Source organism: Enhydra lutris, unplaced genomic scaffold (genome assembly GCF_002288905.1).
Source record: "Enhydra lutris kenyoni isolate GAN:26980312 unplaced genomic scaffold, ASM228890v2 scaffoldscaffold1, whole genome shotgun sequence".
Lineage (NCBI taxonomy): Eukaryota > Metazoa > Chordata > Mammalia > Carnivora > Mustelidae > Enhydra > Enhydra lutris.
This window is the reverse complement of record NW_019154085.1, coordinates 38,600,444-38,620,321: the sequence shown is the minus strand read 5'-3', so window position 1 is coordinate 38,620,321 and position 19,878 is coordinate 38,600,444. Positions and strand designations below refer to the sequence as shown.

Below are 19,878 nucleotides of genomic sequence, written 5' to 3'. Positions count from 1 at the left end.
AATCTGAAAGGTAGACTAGAGAAACCTATGGGGTTAATTTAACATAAAATTTAGGATTACCCCCCCACACATCCTTTACTATGAAATTGTTTGGTCAAGTTAGGGGCATTTTTTGAAAAAAGGACACATGAGTTACTGAGACACCCTTTTTCAAACATTTATACATTTAGAGGAAAGAAAATATTTTAAAATATAATGAACTCAGTTAACAACTGTAACAAAGTATAATATACTTAGGGTGTTCCAAAGTCTGCAGAGACAAGAGGGGAGATGGAGTGGAGGGAAGGGCATGCTAGGTTGTGCTAAGAGTGATGGTGTTTTTACATAAGGGGGAACTGTGTATGTACAGACAAGGAACCAAGAGAAAACGTGTTTGAAACTCTAAAATCTTGTGACTTGTGCTCATGGTTAAGCTGGGGGCTTCAGGGGAAAGAGGTAAGAGCCACTTCATAGACCCCCAGAGCTTATATTCAACCACTTCAAACAAAAAAAGTCAATAAACACTCTGAACTAAGTACAAATTAATTTTCCAATCAGGTAAGACTTTGTCCTATTTCTGGGATCCGTGTTCAGCAGCAAGGATAGTTCTGCTCATTCCAGCTGTCAGTGTTCGTGATTTATAGGATCGTTTATTCTGTCACTCGATCATAAGAAAAGCACAGATTCCAGGCACCTGGGTGGCTCAGCCGGTTAAGTGTCTGCCTTCGGCTCAGGTCATGATCCCAGGGTTCTGGGATCAAGCTAAACAGGGAGCCTGCTTCTCCCTCTCCCTCTGTCCTCCATCCCTATCCTGTGGTCTCTCGCTCTCGCTTGGCTCTCTCTCTGAAATAAATAAAACCTTAAAAAAAAGAAAAACAGTTTTAACTGTTGCAGTGACAAGATCGGCTTTCATAGGGGATGAGTGGAGTATGAGAACCTCATTTGTATTTACTGATTGTTTTTAATGGTAGCTTCTAGATAATCCCGCCCCACGCTCTGCTTGTAGACACAGACCTTGCTGCATTATCTGCTTGCGGACCGCCTCGGCTTGGTAATTCACAGCGGAGCACGATGGTCACATGGTGCCTCTGACCCAAGCTAGGTGTGTTCCTGTTCAGATGTCAGTGTCGCAGCGCCTTTCCCATTCAGTTCTGAAGCCAGGGTCTTTGCTTTTTGCATTAGATGGTTCATCTCCCTTGTTCTTCTTGTCTCAAATCGGAAAGTGGGAAAAACTGATAGAGCCTTTTACTAAAGTTACATCTCAGGAGTCCGGTGTTTTCTTCGTTTGTGTGTATCAAACAACACACTCAGAAAAGTTGGTTAACTTTTAAAAGAGATCTGGAGTCTACAGATTTGAGTGGTTACAATATATAAATGTTTCAGGCTGTCCAGTGTTTTTCTTTATGACTACTTTGACTCACCCTGGCGCATTAATTATGCACAAGACACAATAAACAAAGATGACACACAATTGCTAGGAAGTCAGAGCAAAAAGCAATGGCTTTCCTGTAGCGATTTGCTGCTGGGGGAAGGTTGAGTTGCATTTATGCGTTCGTTTGCCAGTTGGATATTTTTTAAAAGATGTTATTTGAAAAGTGGTCATGGAATGCGACATTTGGCCCTTAACTCCTTCCTATTTTCCTTGTATCTTTGCTAATGAATATACTTGTTGATATGAACAAAAGTGAATGTTCAAAATTTACATTTTTACTGTAAATGAAATTCCTGTGCATAGCTTAATCCTCTCAGTTCACATGGTTTGGCTGCATGGGGACCCTGAGCTGTGACTGATTCTTTGATTTAATCGCTGAAACCTAATCACATTTCATAGTTTCTGAGGCTTTTCTTTCACATTTTAACATCTCTGAAACTGGAATGCATTTTACAAAGTCCCGGGAAAACATGGAGTCATATTTTCATTGACAAGGACATCTCTTTCTTATTGCCACAGAAGATAATGATGCATCATGCAATTCATGATAGCTTAGAATCCATGAAATATAATCGTTTTTTCCAGAGTGCCTAGTAAGATTATTATATGAAAGTTTTAGATCATAGTATTAAAAACTGATCATTCAGTCAGCACTGAAGACTCTATCCTTGACAGTGTAAAGTTCTTTGTATATAGAAATATTAAAGTTTCATAGCTGTAAATGTGAATTTTGTAAAACATGGAAAATTTTATTCTTTCTAGAACTGATGTTTACTCTCAAGTATTCCACAGGGAATGTAAGTTCAAATGTCTTCCACTCAGCTTCTTTTGATATACCCTAGAAACTTCTTCAGATGAGTTTTGAAGGTTTGAGAAAAGATCTGTGGTTACATTTGTGAAAAAAGAAAATCATTAGGTTCACTTTTCCCTGCTGGCTTTGTGCCAGCCTGAGAGACTCTGAAGTCTGCCAACCAGATCCTCCCAAGGGTCGGCCAGCTCCTGTTTCCCTGCCTTAAGCACTTTGTAAGGTACCCTAGCATCTTGGGAGATAAATGCCTGCCATTCTCAGGCACTGCGAGACTCTGGCTTATATAGCCTGGGCTTAAAAAATGGCAAACTGACATATTTGAGGGATGACATGACATAGAAATAAATTCCTATAGAAATATTTACAGTTGCAATAATTGTGTTCTTGACTCTTACCAACTACGTTACACTGAATATATTCCTTTTTGTTTTGCAGGCTGGATCTATGACATCACAGAAAAATATGATTTTTCCTTCTATATTTGTGGCCTACTTTACATGGTAGGGATACTCTTTTTACTTGTTCAACCGTGTATTCAAATGATAGAACAATCCAGAAAAAAATACATGGATGGTGCACATGTGTAGCGTCATGTTCTGTTTCCTGTAAGGTTTCTTTGGGGGACCCATGCCTACCTCACATGGTTGCTGTGAGGAGCCCATGACATCGTTGGGAAACGCTTTGTCTGGTAGCCAGCACTGTCATTTGTAAATGACATGGACTTCATTTGAAAGCAGCACTGCCTTTCCGTTTGGGGAGAAACAATGTCGGAAGGGATGAAAGACGACATACATTTTAAAGATAACAACGTCCTTCAGGACGGCCTGTTAAATAATTGGTAGAAAAGCCCTTACAAAATCTATTCTGTCTCGTCATCCACTGGGACTAAGGTTTTTAGAAACAGCTTCTGAAACAAAGACAAGAAATAAAGTCTTGTCAACTCATCTACTCTTTGTACAGTGAATATAAATTCTCTAAATGCTTCTGGAAAGCTTACAGGTAAATGGGTTTCAAGCACAAGAATTTGATTAGCCTTCAGACTTATTACAGGGAGCTGTTGATCTACTAGGGAAAAGCAAAGGCAGGCTCTAATTTCACAGGTGATACATTTAGTACAATGAAAAAAACATAGTTTATATTTTTATGAAAGAATTCTGCAGCTAGTGAGTATAGTTTTTCAACCCTCCTCTAAGAAAAGCATCTGTCCTCAATCCTAGTTTAGTACTAATTAGTTATAAACTGAATCTTAATTCAAAACCTAGATAAATAATAATAATTTCCTTAGCAAAAAGTCATATTTTTTCACACAAACATTGAATCAAGGGCTAGGATTCAAGCACTTTCATTTGTATCATTAACCTCTTTGTTTATGAGCATAATCGGGGGTTATACAATTTTTTCTGAGTTTCTCCTGCATAGTAAAACAGAGACGAAACTGCTGGTTGTATATTGGCATTTAAATCATCTGTGAAGTGTGTTACTGATCCAAAATGTGAGACTATCAAGTCGTGAGGGTCAGAAATGGAATGCCCTTGGTCTAGACCTCTGTGCACCTAACATTGGAGTAGGTGGTAACTGACAGCACTTCTCCAGGGCCTCTTGTCATATAGACCATACGTTTGCCTGAGCTCAACACAGTTTTGGAAATTGGTCTCTTGACTCATTTCATACACAACATAACTGTAATCTGTGACATCAGATGATGTTCTTCCTTTATCTGAGATCTCTATTTTTCTAAGCCAAACAGTTTTCAGCCTGCAGAATGTTCTTCCCCAGAATCATTTGGAAATTTCTGGCTGCTTTACTTGTTTACACACATTTTAGAACTATTTCAATTTCTACTCACAATTTGCGCATCACATACACACAGATCCTTTCATATCATTGCCAACGTCTTGGGTCAAATTTATCTGAAGTGAGCACAGACCATTCTCAATTATCCTTGGTAATTAGAGACAAGAATATTCCTAACAATTGGAATCACAGAGTGTTACCCCAAGCTTTGTTTTAGCCAGCAGTTTCAGACTTAACCTCCACCGAACGCTTTAGAGCTGTTAACAAGGAATTACAGGGACAAGCTTCCTTTTTCTTCCATCTCCATTATTTCCTGCTCTCATGTCTAGTGGGAAGGGTTTGTATAATCAAAGGGACCACGAAAATCCCAATAATAATAAAAGGCAGCTAATGGAAAGGAGAAACAAAAGCATGATTAGTGTACACACTCAATATTACCTCTAATAACTCGAGAACCGCCTGTAAATTGTTATAGGTAATAAATTGCATGTCATCCTCTGTTTGGTTCAACAGAATGACCTATTTGTTATCATTACAGCTTTGGCTGCTGTTTAAGAATCCAGCTGTCTATTTTGATAAAGGTACTCTTAAATCCTGCGACAATGCTGTCTTTCTATATATATTTATTGTAAACTCAGATAATGAGACCGAGAAAACATGTGTGTTTTAAAACTGACTACATGACTTCCATGACTTTCATTTTCAGACAACACCAAATGAAGTATTTTCAATGGTGCTCTAGTCAATGCATTCTGATGTTCACGCTGCTGGCTGTGCATCTTAAACAGGAATTTTTTTTTCTAGTTCCCTGGCTTTCATTATACCGAAGTTAGATCTGCAATTTATACAGGTGTTCGTTGACTCTGCATTGATGGAATAGTGATTTCTACTGAATCAGAAGATCCTATTTTACAAAAACAGTAAAACCTGCTTGCAGTATTCATGTTGACAACAGAATAAAAGAGAATGCTCTGAGGAATTACAGCAAATATATGCATACTTCCTGTTTAAACTATGTTATTCTTTACAGTTCTTTGACGATATTATTAAGGGTTAATTGTATATTTATCCCGTGTGCTTTATCGTGTTCCCCTCGCATATCTAAGTCATTTTTATTTACATACGATGAAATAAATTTTGTCCTCTTTAAAGATGGTCAGTGTGTTTTTGTGTAAAATCTCTATTTTCTTGGCTTTTAGTGGGGAAAGTCCTAAGACATAACTGATGTTTATCTGTGTGGTTCTTTCTGCTGGAACAGTTTTTCTCTAAATGTGGTCATAGAACCACCTGGAGAGGATCCCATAGGGTGGTTGTTAGAAGTGCTAAGTTCAGCAATTAAATTTGAAATGTACACACTTTTTAATCCAGCAATTGCATTTCTAAAATTTTTCCCTACATATGAACAGAGACAAATGAACAAAGATTCTTAGATTTGTTGTTTGTTATTTTAAAAAACTGGAAACAATTTAAGTGTCCATCAATGGGGAACTATAAAATAAAATATGGTACTTATGCGACTTTTTTTTTTTTTTTTTAAGACCCATCGAGGGCGCCTGGGTGGCTTAGTCAGTTAAGCATCTGCCATCGGCTCAGGTCATGATCTCAGGGTCCTGGGGTCGGGTCCCATGTCTGGTTCCCTGCTCAGCAGGGAGTCTGCTTCTCCCTCTGCCCTGTCCCCCAGCTTGTGTGCTCTCTGTCTCTCTCAACCATAAATAAATAAAATCTTTAAAAAAGGAATAGTGGCATTATTTTACATTTTTGTGAATTTCTTTAATATCTGACTTCATAGAAGAGAGCTGGATTCTCATCTTCACTTCTGCATTCAATGTGCTGTGATATGTGGTTTTGATTGACATGCAAGAAAAAAAGTTCAGCCTTATACCAATATGTAGTTGGAAAGGGGAGGAGTATTTTAATAGTCTTTTCAGAGAGTTGTAGGTTTTTTTGTATTTTATACCATGCCAAAACTCAACACACTTGTATTTCTTAAAGGTCTGTTGCAATGTGGAATCTGACATAGTATCAATGAACTCTTTGAACAGTCTTCACTTAGAGACCATTGATCTATCTTGCACTTTGGATGGATCTTTCGCCCAATTATAATTTGGTAACAGCACTTTAGTCATTAGGAAAATATTGGTCTACTGAGTCTTATAGATCTTCCAGATGTTTTTCTATTTCATACAATGTGGTTAAAAATCATGCAATCTTTGTGTGATTCCATTTCTACGAAACATCCAGAATAGACAAATGTATAAAGACAAAGCATATTGGTGGTTGCCAGAGGCTGGGAGGAGAGGGGGAATGAAGAGTGACTGCTAGTGGCCATTGCCATTGGGGTATCATTTTGGTCTGATGAAAATGTCCTGGAACTAGATACTTGTTGCATAATTTTGTGAATCTATAAAAACCACCGAATTTTATGCTCTAAAAGGGTGAACTTCATGGTATGTAAATGCTATATCAGTTGGCAAATGGACAAGCTCATGGAGGTTGATATAAATTACCCAAAATTCTGATTTCCTTTGGAAAGCTTAAATATTATCATTGGCAACAAATACTGCAGTTATTTTCCTTGAAGTGACAGCCTCATTTTCAATAATGTGTCTGCCAAATATAAACACGGCTTTTCATGCAAAAGGCACAAGTGAACTTCACTTGGTTATGGAAGTTCTTTGCCCCAAGACAACCCTGGACTTTGATTTGCAGCGACTATGCTTTGTGCCCACTTCCCATTTTGTCACACAGAATATTAAAAGATGTGGACTCACGAAGAAAGACTTAATAAAGAAAAGGTGATCATGTTTAAGATTTCATCAAAGATAAGTGAGTCTGGCCATTATTTGACTGCAAGCACATGGCCGTGAAAAATACAATGGCTTCCGGGACATTTTGGTGTTCCTTCTTTGACCTGTCCTAAGGTGCTTTGATGCCCCCACCATGCTTCTGCACCATCCGTGCAAACATCCACACAGTTGCTCCGGGATCAACCAAGAGAGTGAATAAAATAGTTCAATGCTGTGAATGTTTCAGCGCCATTTCAGTTTGTCCCCAAGCATTCACATAAAAGATCGGTGCAGGGGTGTGGGCAGCAGAGGGGCAAGGGAGGGCGCCTGGGTGGCTCAGCTGGTTAAGCATCTGCCTTCGCTCAGGTCATGATCTTGGGGTCTTGGGATTGAGCCCCGCGTCGGACTCCCTGCTCAGTGGAGAGTCTGCTTCTCCTTCTCCCTCCCCCTGCCTGTGTACTCTCTCTCTCTCACTCTTTCAAATGAATAAAAAAAATTTTTTTTAAAAAAGAAGAATTTCTTAGATTAGCTGGTGCTGATATCAGATGAGCACAAGCAAGACGGCGAGTCTAGCCACTTCTATTGACTTGTCCGTGTGTGAGACAAAAGTACAATACTGCAGAGAAGACACTAACTCAGCCTTCATGTTTGCAGCTAAATCTTAATATGACAAGCTACTGTATCATTAGAAAGTGGTGCTGCTGTGACTCCTTTTGCTGACTCTCCATCCAGCAGGCATTCAGCAGCGTCAGCCGAATGGGCGCCTGTGTCTGTCTCCCGCAAGTTGGGTGCAGTCACTTCCCTGAGCTGTACTTCAATGGCTTTTGCATTTCTCGCTTGAAAGGCTGTAATGATCAATTTGGGGCTTTTAATGAACTCATCACATCTCCATTTAAAATACTCCGTTCCCTTTTCTTTAAACTCTACATTATTATTCTCAAAATGGTGCCACAACTTAAGAGGCACCAGAAAGGTAGGATTTTAACATCATAAAGCTGAGGAAGAGATAAATCTTGGGAAAGATTTTCTTTCATGTTCCTGCTTTTTTTTTTTTTTTTTTTTTAGCAGATTTCAGTTTCCTCTTTTTCAGCATCTTTAGGTTTAGACAGCGCAGCTGTGGGCTAGGAAAGCAAGCTCTCTAATGTGCTTTTTTAAAGCAAATGGTCCATCCTTAATATAATAAAAACATAAGTAAATTTTTAAGTTTTAGAATAAAAGACTATTAAATTCTAAAATCGTTATTTTTATATTAAGTTTAAAATGTATAAACCATCTAGAAGGATATTTTTAAGTTATATTGTAAAATAAGCCAACAAAGTATACCTACCGCTTGCTTGAGTTTCCACATAGGAAAACTTAAGGATATCAAATGGCTTATTCCATGATAATGAGGTTGCATAAATTACAGCAAGTATAACAAAGCCAGCTAGCAAGAGCACAGTAGAAGCACTGAGAATGAATTGAGGCAGCCTCTGAAAACTGAACATATTTATACCCTAAGCCTAAACCTGAAGAACATTCTAGAAAATACAAAAATAAGCATACTTTCCACTGGTCATCAGAACACTGACCTCACGACAGGTTATGGATCCTCTGAAACATTCCACTGTTCACTTGTGAAAGAACGAGAGGAAAAGGCCAATAACGTCTTAGGATCATTATGAAAATACTTTTGACCTCACAAACTGCCAAAAGTGTAACAGGGACACCCTAAGAGGGCCAACAGCACACTTTGAGAACTGCTATGCTAAGAGGAATCTGAAGGAGAGGGTCACTGGAGGTTGAAGTAGCCTTGAAGGCTGGGCACGATTTGGTTAGAGGGCTGGCACTGTGACGGGGACATGAGCAGAAACACGAATCACGAAAGCCCAGGAAGAGTTCAAGTTCAACAGTTGTCTGAAGTGATCAGTGAGGGTGGGACAAGACCTTGACAGACAAGCTAATAAAAGAAGCTGTGGGGCGCCTGGGTGGCTCAGTGGGTTAAGCCGCTGCCTTTGGCTCAGGTCATGATCTCAGAGTCCTGGGATCGAGTCCTGCATCGGGTTCTCTGCTCAGCGGGGAGCCTGCTTCCCTCTCTCTCTCTCTGCCTGCCTCTCTGTCTACTTGTGATCTCTCTCTGTCAAATAAATAAATAAAATCTTAAAAAAAAAAAAAGAAGCTGTGAAGTTCACACTGTTAGGCTCAGCCTCTGCAAAATGGGAGGCAAGGCTGGCTGTCAGGCAGTGGGTCTCGAGTGTCCTTTCTACCGGAAGCACGTGTCCCAGAAGAACAGAATGGAGCAGAGAATACCCCCATCTCCCTGCGGAGTATATCAGAATCTCCAAGAGGGTATTTTTAAACTATTACCCTCCAATCCTCGGTACTCTCCTCCACTGCCATCACCAGGCAAGCTCTGTTACAACAGGGCCCTGGTCCATCTTCTTCAAGGTGTCTCCAAGCCCTTGGCCCAGTGTCTCCCACTGGGCACAAAGCAGGAGCCTGAGAAACACCTGACAAAAGCCCTCTTGTGGTGCTGTGTTTGGTGGTGGTGAGCGTGAGCTCCAGTAGCCTCTCTCTCTCCGGCAGCACCACACCACACAGGCCTGAGGACCGAGCATGGAGGTAAGTAGAGGCACACCTGCAGGATGTTTAGGAGTGGGAGGATAGGAGCAGAGAGCTAGAAAGCAAGCCCACTACTGGAGAACCTCGGACATTACAGGAGAAAAAAGCTGAACATTTACTGCCTGTGAACGTGCTGGCGGGTCCAGCTGGGTTCTGTTTCCATGAGCGTCCCCAGTGCGGAGTCCAGGGCTTGGTGCGGAGTCCAGGGCAATACAGAAACAGTGTTTGGAAATGAATTAACAAGGAGAAACAGGGTAGCAGCTAAGGTATTTGCTTCAGAAGACTGACAGAGGCAGGAAGACCAGAGGACAGAGTGGGAGCCGGGGTGGGGGGGCAGTGGTGGTGAATGAAGAAGTAAAGAGTTTGGCCAGCTGCCAAGGAGAGAAACAGGATGGCACTTAGAACAGTAGGATGAAGTGAAGTTTCTTTCAAGGAGCGATGGATGCAGGTAAGGAAAGAAAACGGATGGGCATCTGTAAAGAGGAGAGCCTGAAGGTGCAGGAGAGCAAGGAGACGGGAAGGACCATGGTCCCTGTGGATGGGAGGGAGAGAGTGTGGGAAATAAGGTGTCACCTACCTCTGAAGGTAGAAAGAAGAGAAGGCAGGGCCGAGGTCGGGGAGATTTATTTAAAGCCGGAGAGAAAAGCAGCTGTGAAGTTTATGCTGATAACTTAATTTCTGCAAAGTGGGAGGCAAGTTTTGAAGATCCACTGTGAGGAGTCCAGGAAAAGGATGAGACAATAAGTGGGCTGTTAAGGGGGTGGCGGGAAGCCAGATGAACTTGGCCGGATTCTGTGGTGCACCAAGGCTCATCTGAGCATGTTCTGAGCAGATGCTCTGTGCTCTGCGGCAGGGAAGAGGAAGTTGTCTGCCGGCCTGGCAGACACTGAAGGTGGAGGGGGAGGGCCGTCAGGTGTCATCGAGGGTGTCGCTGATCACAGAGACCGGAGAGCGTGGGCTGCCAAGTACAGCCAGTGAAGGGCTACTGCCGAAACGGGAAGACGCGGTCTGCGGAGCCCCAGGTTAGAGCAGAGAGCAAATGCTTGCAGCAAGGGGCGGATAAGGAGACTTCCCTCCAAAGGGAGTCTGGCCTCCCCCAGAAATCTCAGATGGGAACAATACGAAAGAGCCAGCCATGTTGGCCATGTGCGAATGTGGCTTCCGGGGGCCAGAGGTCTCCAAAGTCCAAACGTCCACAAACAGCGGAGTGAGGAGAGAATGTTGATGCTGGATTAGGAAGGCTAGGAAGCCGCACATTCGTCACCCAGGAAAGGAAAAAGGCAGAGGTCCCTGGAAAAGCATTAAAGGTGCCAGAGATGAACTCTATGGACCTCCAACAAGGAAGTAGGGAGGGTTGCGTTGAGGGTCTCAAACGGGCACTGGGAGCCCTTTCCATGGTCAGATGAAGTAGAAGAAGGTAAGAGTCTTTGAGAGGGGCTGGTTCCTAAGTGGAGGAAGTGGCAGGAAGAAGAAGGGACTGAGTCTGAAAGTCCCAGTGAACCATATTCAACCATCCACCCAATCCCTTACTTAGTTTTCCTGAAAAGTGTGTGAGGGTTTAGAAAAAGAAGTAACTCCTTATTATTAAATGAACTTAAATACTTATTTATAGGGGGGGAAAGGGCAATAATTTAATTCTTCAAGAACCTAATGGAAAAATCCTCAACAAAATATTGGCAAACCAAATCCTATAATATGTTAAAAAAATCATTCACCACAATCAAGAGGGATTTATTCCCGGGATGCAAGGGTGGTTTGACATTTGCAAATTAGTCAGTGTGGTACATTGCATCAACACAAGAGAGAAGATAAAAATTATATGATCATTTCAATGGATACAAAAAAAAAGAAGAAGAAGAAAAGCACTTGACAAAGTACAACACCTATTCATGATAAAACCCCTCAACAAAGTAGGCGTAGAGGGAACATAGCTCAACATTATAAAGCTCATATATGAAAAACCCACAGCTAATGTCATACTCAATGGGGAGAAACTGAGAGCTTTTCCCCTAAGGTCAGGAACAAGCCAAGGATGACCACTCTCACCACTTTTATTCAACATAGTACCAGAAGTCCTAGTCAAAGCAATCAGACAACAAAAAGAAATAAAAAGCGTCCAACTTGGTAAGGAAGAAGTAAAACTTTAACTATTTGCAAGTGACATGATACTATATATAGAAAACCCTAGAGACTCCACCAAAAAACTATTAGACCGGATAAATGAATTCAGTAAAGTTGCAGGATAACAAAATCAGTGCACAGAAATCCATTGCATTTCCAAACACCAATAATGAAGTGGCAGAGAGAGAAATTAAGGAAACAATCTTGTTTATAATTGCACCAAAAATATAAAATATCTAGGAATAAATTTAACCAAGAGGTGAAAAACCTGTACTCTGAAAATTATAAAACAATGATGAAAGAAATTGAAGATGACACAAATGGAAAGACATTCCATGCTCATGCACTGGAAGAACAAATGTTGTTAAAATGTTTATACTATTTGATAAGATCTTTGTCTGGTTTTGGGATCAGGGTAATGCTGGCCTCATAGAACAAGTCTGGAAGTTTTCTTTCTATCTTTTGGAAAAGTTTGGGTAAAATAGGTATGACTTTTTTAAATGTTTGGTAGAGGGGCGCCTGGGTGGCTCAGTCAGTTAAGTGTCTGCCTTTGGCTCAGGGTCCTGGGATCAAGCCCCACATCGGGCTCCTTGCTCAGTGGGGAGCCTGCTTCTTCCTCTCCCTCTGCCTGCTGCTCCCCCTGCTTGTGTTCTCTCTGTGTCAATAAATAAATAAGATATTTTAAAAAATAAATAAATGTTTGGTAGAATTCCCCTGGAAAGCCATCTGGCTCCAGACTCTTGTTTTTTGGGAGGGTTTTGATTACTGTTTCAATTTCCTTGCTGGCTATTGGTCTGTTTAGATGTCTATTTCTTCCTGTTTCTGTCTTGATAGTTTTTAAGTGTCCAGGAATGCACCCATTTCTTCCATACCACCTTGTTTGTTGGCACACAGCTATTGGTAATAAGTTCTAATAATTCTCTCTATTTCTTTAGTATTGGTCGTGATTTCTGCCCTTTCATTTATGAATTTATTAACTTGGGTCCTTTCTCTCCCCTCCTCTCTCTCTCTCTCTTTTGGATAAGTCTGGCCAGTTCATAGCAACAATGTAGTTTATAGCAACAATGTCCACAATAGCCAAACTGGAAGGAACCGAGATGCCCTTCAACAGATGAATGGATAAAGAAGATGTGGTCCATATATTCAATGGAATATTACTCAAGCATCAGAAAGGATGAATACTCACCATTTGCACTGACATGGATGGAACTGGAGGGGATTATGTTATGTGAAATAAGCCAGGCAGAGAAAGACAACTGTCATATGGTTTCACTCATATGTGGAACATAAGGAATAGAGCAGAGGACCACAGGGGAAGAGGGGAAAACCAAATGGAAAGAAATCAGAGAGGGAGAAAACCATGAAAGACTCTGGACTCCAGGAAATAAACTGAGGGCCACAAACTGAAGGTTACAGAAGGGAGGTGGTGGGATGGGGTAATAGGGGGGTAATAGGGTGATAGGTATTAAGGAGGGCACGTGTGGTGATGAACCCTAACCACTGCTCATTAAATGCAACTAATGAATCATTGAACACTACATCAAAAACAAATGATGTATTATATGTTGGCTAATTGTATATGTATTATATGTTGGCTAATTGAATATTTTTAAAAAGTCTATATTATCCAAAGAAATCTAGAGATTGAAAGCAATCCTTATCAAAATACCAACAGCATTTTTCACAGAACTAGAACAAGTAATCCCAAAATTTGTATGGAACCACAGAAGATCCCAATTAGCCTAAGCAATCTTTTTTTTTTTTAAGATTTTATTTACTTATTTGACAAAGAGAGAGAAAGTGCACAAGCAGGCAGAGAGGCAGACGGAGAACCAGGCTCCCTGCTCAGCAGGGAGCCTCACACAGGGCTCGATCCCAGGATTCCGAGATCATGACCTGAGCCAAAGACAGGTGCTTCATCGACTGAGCCACCCAGATGACCCTAGCCAAAGCAATCTTGAAAAAGAAAAACAAAAATAGAGGTACCACAATTCCAGACTTCAAGTTATATCACAAAGCTATAATAATCAAAACAGATTGGTACTGGCACAAAAAATAGACACACAGATCAACAGAACAGGATAGAAAGCCTAGAAATAAACCTACAGTTATATGGTCAATTTATCTTTGATAAAGGAGGCAAGAATATGAAATGAAAAAAGACAGTCTCTTCAACAAATGGTGTTGGGAAAACAGGACAGCAAAAGAATAAAACTGAACCACTTTCTTACACCACACACAGACATAAACTCAAAATGGATTAGGGACCCAAATGTGGGCACCTGGACCTGGGTGGTTCAGTGGGTTAAGCCTCTGCCTTCAGCTCAGGTCATGATCTCAGGGTTCTGGAATTGAGCCCCGCATCGGACTCTTTGCTCAGCAGGAAGCCTGCTTCCCTCTCTCTCTCTCTCTGCCTGCCTTTCTCTGCCTACTTGTGATCTCTGTCAAATAAATAAACAAAATCTTAAAAAAAAAAAAAAAAGACCTTAAATGTGAGACCTTAAACCATAAAAGTCCTGGAAGAGGGCACAGGCAGAAATTTCTCTGACATCGGATGTAGCAACATTTTTCTAAATATGTCCTCTGAGGCAAGAGAAATAAAAGCAAAAATAAACTATTAGGACTACCTTAAAATAAAAAGCTTCTGTAAGCAAAGGAAACAACCAACAAAACTAAACTGAATGAGAGAAGATATTTGCCAACAATATATTCAATAAGGGGTTGGTATTCCAAATATATTCTAAATGGTATTCTAAATATATAAAGAATTTATACAACTCAACACACACACACACACACACACACACACACACACAAACACACACCAGGTAATCCAATGAAAAAATGGGTAGATGGCATGAACAGACATTTCTCCAAAGACATTCAGATGGCCAACAGAGACATGATGTCTTTATGTGCATGAAGACATGCTCTTCATATCTCAGTATCACTCCTCACCAGGGAAATGCAAGTCAAGACTACAATGAGCTATCACTCCACAACTGTCAGAATGGCTAAAATCAACAACACGAGAACAAGTGTTGGTGAGGATGTGGAGGAAAAGGCATCCTGGTGTATAGTTGGTGGGAGTGCGAACTGGTACAGCCACAGGGGAAAACAGTATGGAGGGGTCTCAAAATTTAAAAATAGATCTACTCTGAGATCCAGTAATCACACTACTGGGTATTTATCCAAAGAATACAAAAACACTAATTTGAAGGGATACATGGACCCCAATGTTTATTGCAACATTATTTACAATAACCAAATTATGGAAGCAGCTCAAGTGTCCACTGATAGATGAATGGGTAAAGAAGATGTGGTATATATATATATATATATATATCAGCCAAAAGAAAGAATGAAATCTTGCCCTTTGCAACACAGACGGATCTAGAGAGTATAATGCTAAGCAAAATATGCCAATCAGAGAGAGACAAATACCATATGATTTCACTCATATGTAGAATTTAAGAAACAAAATAGCAAACAAAGGGGAAAAAAGAGAGATGAACCAAAAAACAAATGCTTAACTATGGAAAACAATCAGATAGTTACCAGAAGGAGGTGGAGGGGAGGGATGGGGGAAATAGGTGAAGGGATTAAGAAGACACTTAATCCTGATGAGCACTAAGTAATAGATAGAATTGTTGAATCACTAGGGATGCCTGGGTGGCTCAGTCAGTTAAGTGTCTGCCTTCTGCTCAGGTCAGGATCTTGGAGTCCCGGGATGGAGTTCACATCAGGCTCTCTGCTCAGCAGGGAACCTGCTTCTCCCTCTGCCTTCCTATCTCCCTGTTTGTGCTCACTCTCACTCTGATAAATAAATAAAATCTTTTAAAATAATAATAATTTAAAAAGTTAAAAAGGAATTATTGAATCACTATACTGTACACCCAAAACTAATATAACACTGTATGTTAATTGCACTGGAATTAAATTTTTAAAAATAAAAAATAAAGGACAACTGGGTGGCTCAGTCAGGTGTCTGCCTTTGGCTCAGGTCATGACCCCAGAGTCCTGGGATCAAGTCCTGTGTCAGGCTCCCTGCTCAGTGGAGAGTCTGCTTCTCCCTCTACCCTGCCGCCTGATCATGATCTCTCTCTTTCTCACTCTCTCTCTCAGATAACTAAATAAAATATTTTTAAAATATATAAATAAATAAATAATAATAAATAAATAATTTAGTTCATCAAAAGCTTGGAATAGTCTCTGGACAACTAAATTAGAATGTTCTCTTATACTGTGCTCGGGGCCTAATAATTTCAAATGACCTTGGGTAAATCCTATCACCTTTTCAAATTCCATTGGTCAAATGTGGTGTTGGCTCCAAAAAAAGTGGTATGTGGCATTTGTGGTTAAGATCACAGACTTTCGGTATAGATTTAAACCTCAGCTTTACCACTTATTTGTCATGAAATCTAGGGGAAATTGTCCTCTTTGAGAAGAACTTCAGTTCTGCAGGCCATGCAGTCTGTATTGTGATTACCTAATACTGCCATTGTCCTGTGAAGGTGGCCATAGACAATACATAGATCGTGTGTCAATAAAACGTTATTCCATAGACACAGGTGGCTGGTCCAATTAAGCCTACGCCATAGCTTAGAGATGTCTGATCTATGAGACAGAAATAATAAATAATCACGTACCTTCAAGGGTTGTTGTAAGAATGAAGTTGGTTACTACCTGTTTCTTGGCACCTGATAGACACTCAACAAATAGAAGCTGTTATCCTTATTCTTCTTATTATTATCTTCACTATTTCTAAGCTTATTCCAACTCCGTCTGTGACAATGGATCTATGGCTGTAAGACTTACTGGATGAGCAGAACAAATTTCACAATGGAAAATTACTTTTCTGAATGGAGATCTACGTGGAAGGAACACAGATCTGGGAACATAATAAACAGGAAACGTGGGGGTTCTCTGTGGCTCCCGGCCCTGAGGGTTCCACGTTAGGAGGACAAACCCCTGCTATTTCGCTTCAAAACAATAAATATGTAAAGCTAAGATATCAGTTTTCCTTTGTAAAGTGACCTGGTACATGGCATTATGTTCCTAACTACTGGGGCATGTTTTTCTTTCACGTGGTGGTAGCTTGTCTACACAGCGTTGTTTTGTTGCTGTTGTTGTTGTTGTTTTTAATTTTTATTTATTTATTTGACAGACAGAGATCACAAGTAGGCAGAGAGGCAGGCAGAGAGAGAGAGGAGGAAGCAGGCTCCCTGTCAAGCAGAGAGCCCAATGTGGGGCTCGATCCCAGGACCCTGGGATCATGACCTGAGCCGAAGGCAGAGGCTTTAACCCACTGAGCCACCCAGAAGCCCCTATGTAGCGTTTTTAACATCTAATTGAAGACACTCATTGTCATTTGAAACCAACTGTTCAGAGTTGAAAAACTTGGATATTCTCCCACAGTATATTATCTTAACACAAACTGAGATAAATGTCATCCCACCAAAGCTCAGGGCAAAAAACTATGCCATGCAAATGTTTATGTTTTTAGCAAGGTTGTTCTGTATTAGTCTTGGCATCTTGGGAGTCAGTCTGGGGTAATTAATGAGGGCTGGTGACTGTTTTGGACAGAAGCAGCTGGGAAAACAATGATAAGTGGCAGCTAGTGAGTTATCCCCATCCCACTTCCCATCCTTCACTCCAATCAAAATCTCAGTGTGGGGAGCCTGGGTGGCTTAGTTGGGTCAACGACTGACTCTTGATTATGGATCAGGTCATGATCTCATGGTCGTGGAACCAAGCCCCACATTGGGCTCCACACTTAGCACGGAGTCTGCTTGTCCCTCTCCATCTTCTCCTCCCCCTGCTTTCTCTCTCTCTTTCTCTCTCAAATAAATAAATAAAATCTTTTTAAAAATTCATAATCTCAGTCTAAACTCTTGAGTCAAGGGGCGCCTGGGTGGCTCAGTGGAAGTCTCTGTCTTCAGCTCAGGTCTTAGGGTCCTGGGATCGAGCCCCGTATCAGGCTCTCTGCTCAGCAGGGAGCCTGCTTCCTCCTTTCTCTGCCTGCCTCTTTGCCTACTTGTGATCTCTCTCTCTGTCAAATAAATCAATAAAATCTTAAAAAAAAAAAAAAAAAAAAAAACCTTGAGTTGACTCAGTGCACAACATTTTGGATTCCCTATAACTGGGGTTGAATGTACCTACTATGCTAACTTCTTCAGAAAAAGAAAAAAACAAAAACCAATAACAGAACTTGATATTAAGTAAAATATATTTATTTTTGTTTATAAATTTTCACACTTGCTCTTAAGAAGTTGGTCTTATAACACTAAACATATAAATTATCAGAAGATATCAACATTTTGCTTTTACTATTACAATGGGAAACAAGAGCAAAGTAGAAACACTTCTGACTTAAAAGATAGGAGAGGAGGGGCACGTGGGTGGCTCAGTGGGTTAAAGCCTCTGCCTTCGGCTCAGGTCATGATCTCAGGGTCCAGGGATCAAGCCCCGCATCGGGCTCTCTGCTCAGTGGGGAGCCTGCTTCCTCCTCTCTCTTTCTCTCTCTGCCTGACTCTCCACCTACTTGAGATCTCTGTCAAATAAATAAATAAATAAAAATCTTAAAAAAAAAAAAAAAAAGATAGGCGAGGACAAGGCTATAAAGTGCTGTGGCATTTCGCTGTGAAATGGTATGTCAGGCACAGAGCAGAGTAATTCATCCACATGAAAGCTGTCCATCGGGGCAGAGAGACAACACCATAGCTATCTATTTCCAGCTGATGGGATTGCCACGTGGGATCTAACATGGAAAATGAGTGGGAAGAGGGGCAAAGTGTTTCAAGGGCTGAGGGTACCAGTCCCCTGCAGGATTTTAGGTTGGTGGTATTGGTTGGTTAGTTGGTTTTTTTGCTTGTTTTGACCAAAAAATATAATTGGGTAATAAGGCACCCAAATTATTAGGGCTAATAATCACGGGAATAATCTAATAAATAACCTGTGTTATTTTAACTGTTATCAGCAATAGTCAACATATCAGTAACTCATTTTTCATTGTTATTTACCGTTAGCATCTATTTTTATGTTATATTTTCCGTAGATAGTAAGCGTTTTCAAATGGCCTTGTTTGTGTTCCTGCTGATTCATGCTGACTCTAGAACGCCGTGCCTGCCCATAGCTTTCAGTCTCAGTTGATTAAACACGACATACGAAATGCTTCAGCCGCTGACATATTTGCATCGATGTTGCAAAGGAGCTGGGGCTATTTATGCAGTCGTGTTGCGCACCAACTGCGTGTACACACGGTCGCGGTGCACACGTGGTGTCAAGCCACATTCCCGCCCTGAGTGAAGTCGGGGACTTCGGGGAGAAACAAGGCTGCAGGACCTGTGCAAGAGCGCGCGCTCCCAGCCTGCCAGCCGCTCCCCTGCATCACCCCGGCAGAGGCCCTCCTGGGTGGTGAGGGCAGCCCGACTCTCTCACCAGTTAAACCTTCGCTCTGTGCTTGGACTAAATCCAGAACAACGCTGACAGGCTCCTCAGCTGCCAGGAAGCAGACTGTGCTCACTTTCACAGATGTCGCTGGAAATCTATGAGTGAGTTTTAAGGGGGTGACTTTTAAGGGATGGGAGGTTAAAACCTAGGTGGGTCCGAACACAGGGTCAGCAAAAAGGAAAAAAAGAACCCAGCACTAAAGTCGTGGCCCCGAGCCATTCAGGAGGACTTGAGTGGGGAGATCAGCGCCTGCGGACGCTCAGGGCATCACAGGAAAATCCCCTGCTTGGGATGCAGGGGGTCATGGATTATTTCTTCCAGGCACTGAAGTGCAGGTTGCAGGAAAGAAGAAATGGTAACTGTTCGTAAAGTGATGGGAGGTTGACAGCTACATTTTTCTGTAGCGTAAGAGGAGTCATCAGATAATTCGCTGCTTTGAGTGTGATGGGAGTGGGGGTTGGGGTGGGGGAATTCTTCATCTTCTAGAAAGCACAGGAAGAAAACAATTTACAAATTACCCATCTCAGGGATGTAGAGTTTCCTCCTCTCAAATGGTACTGTTTTTACCCCCTCTTCCAGATTAACAGATCACAAAGGGCACTTGGGTTTTCACTCAGTTACCCACAGCTTGTAATCTTAAAAATCCCCAGGGTAGAAGGCGTAGCTGTTCACATTCTTAGAGGGAGGACCAGATCCCAAGCTGTCCACAAGCAGGGACAAAGCCTGGCACCCAGGGGCCACATGACAGGGCCCTGAGTTCAAATGGAGGAGAAGAGAGCTGGGAAGGCAGCTGTGCCCCCGGGACTCCTGCGGCCCCTGCCCCTCCCCGTTGCCCATGGGGACGCCGAGCCACCTCTATCAGGCAGAAATCCTTCCAAATGCCTACAGAAAAACAGATATGTAGT

The 19,878-nt window shown here is 41.4% G+C and overlaps 1 protein-coding gene across 1 annotated transcript in view; it reads left to right on the top strand.

Annotated features, from left to right (window-relative positions):
* The window catches only part of LOC111144754 (solute carrier family 16 member 14), a 30,641-nt gene extending 25,477 nt beyond the window's left edge, over positions 1 to 5,164 (top strand). The window contains exon 5 of the mRNA XM_022499196.1: positions 2,655 to 5,164. Coding sequence (XP_022354904.1) covers positions 2,655 to 2,806 — 152 coding nt within the window. The 3' untranslated portion in view covers positions 2,807 to 5,164. The remainder of the gene's footprint in view (positions 1 to 2,654) is intronic.
* Positions 5,165 to 19,878: the final 14,714 nt, after the last annotated feature.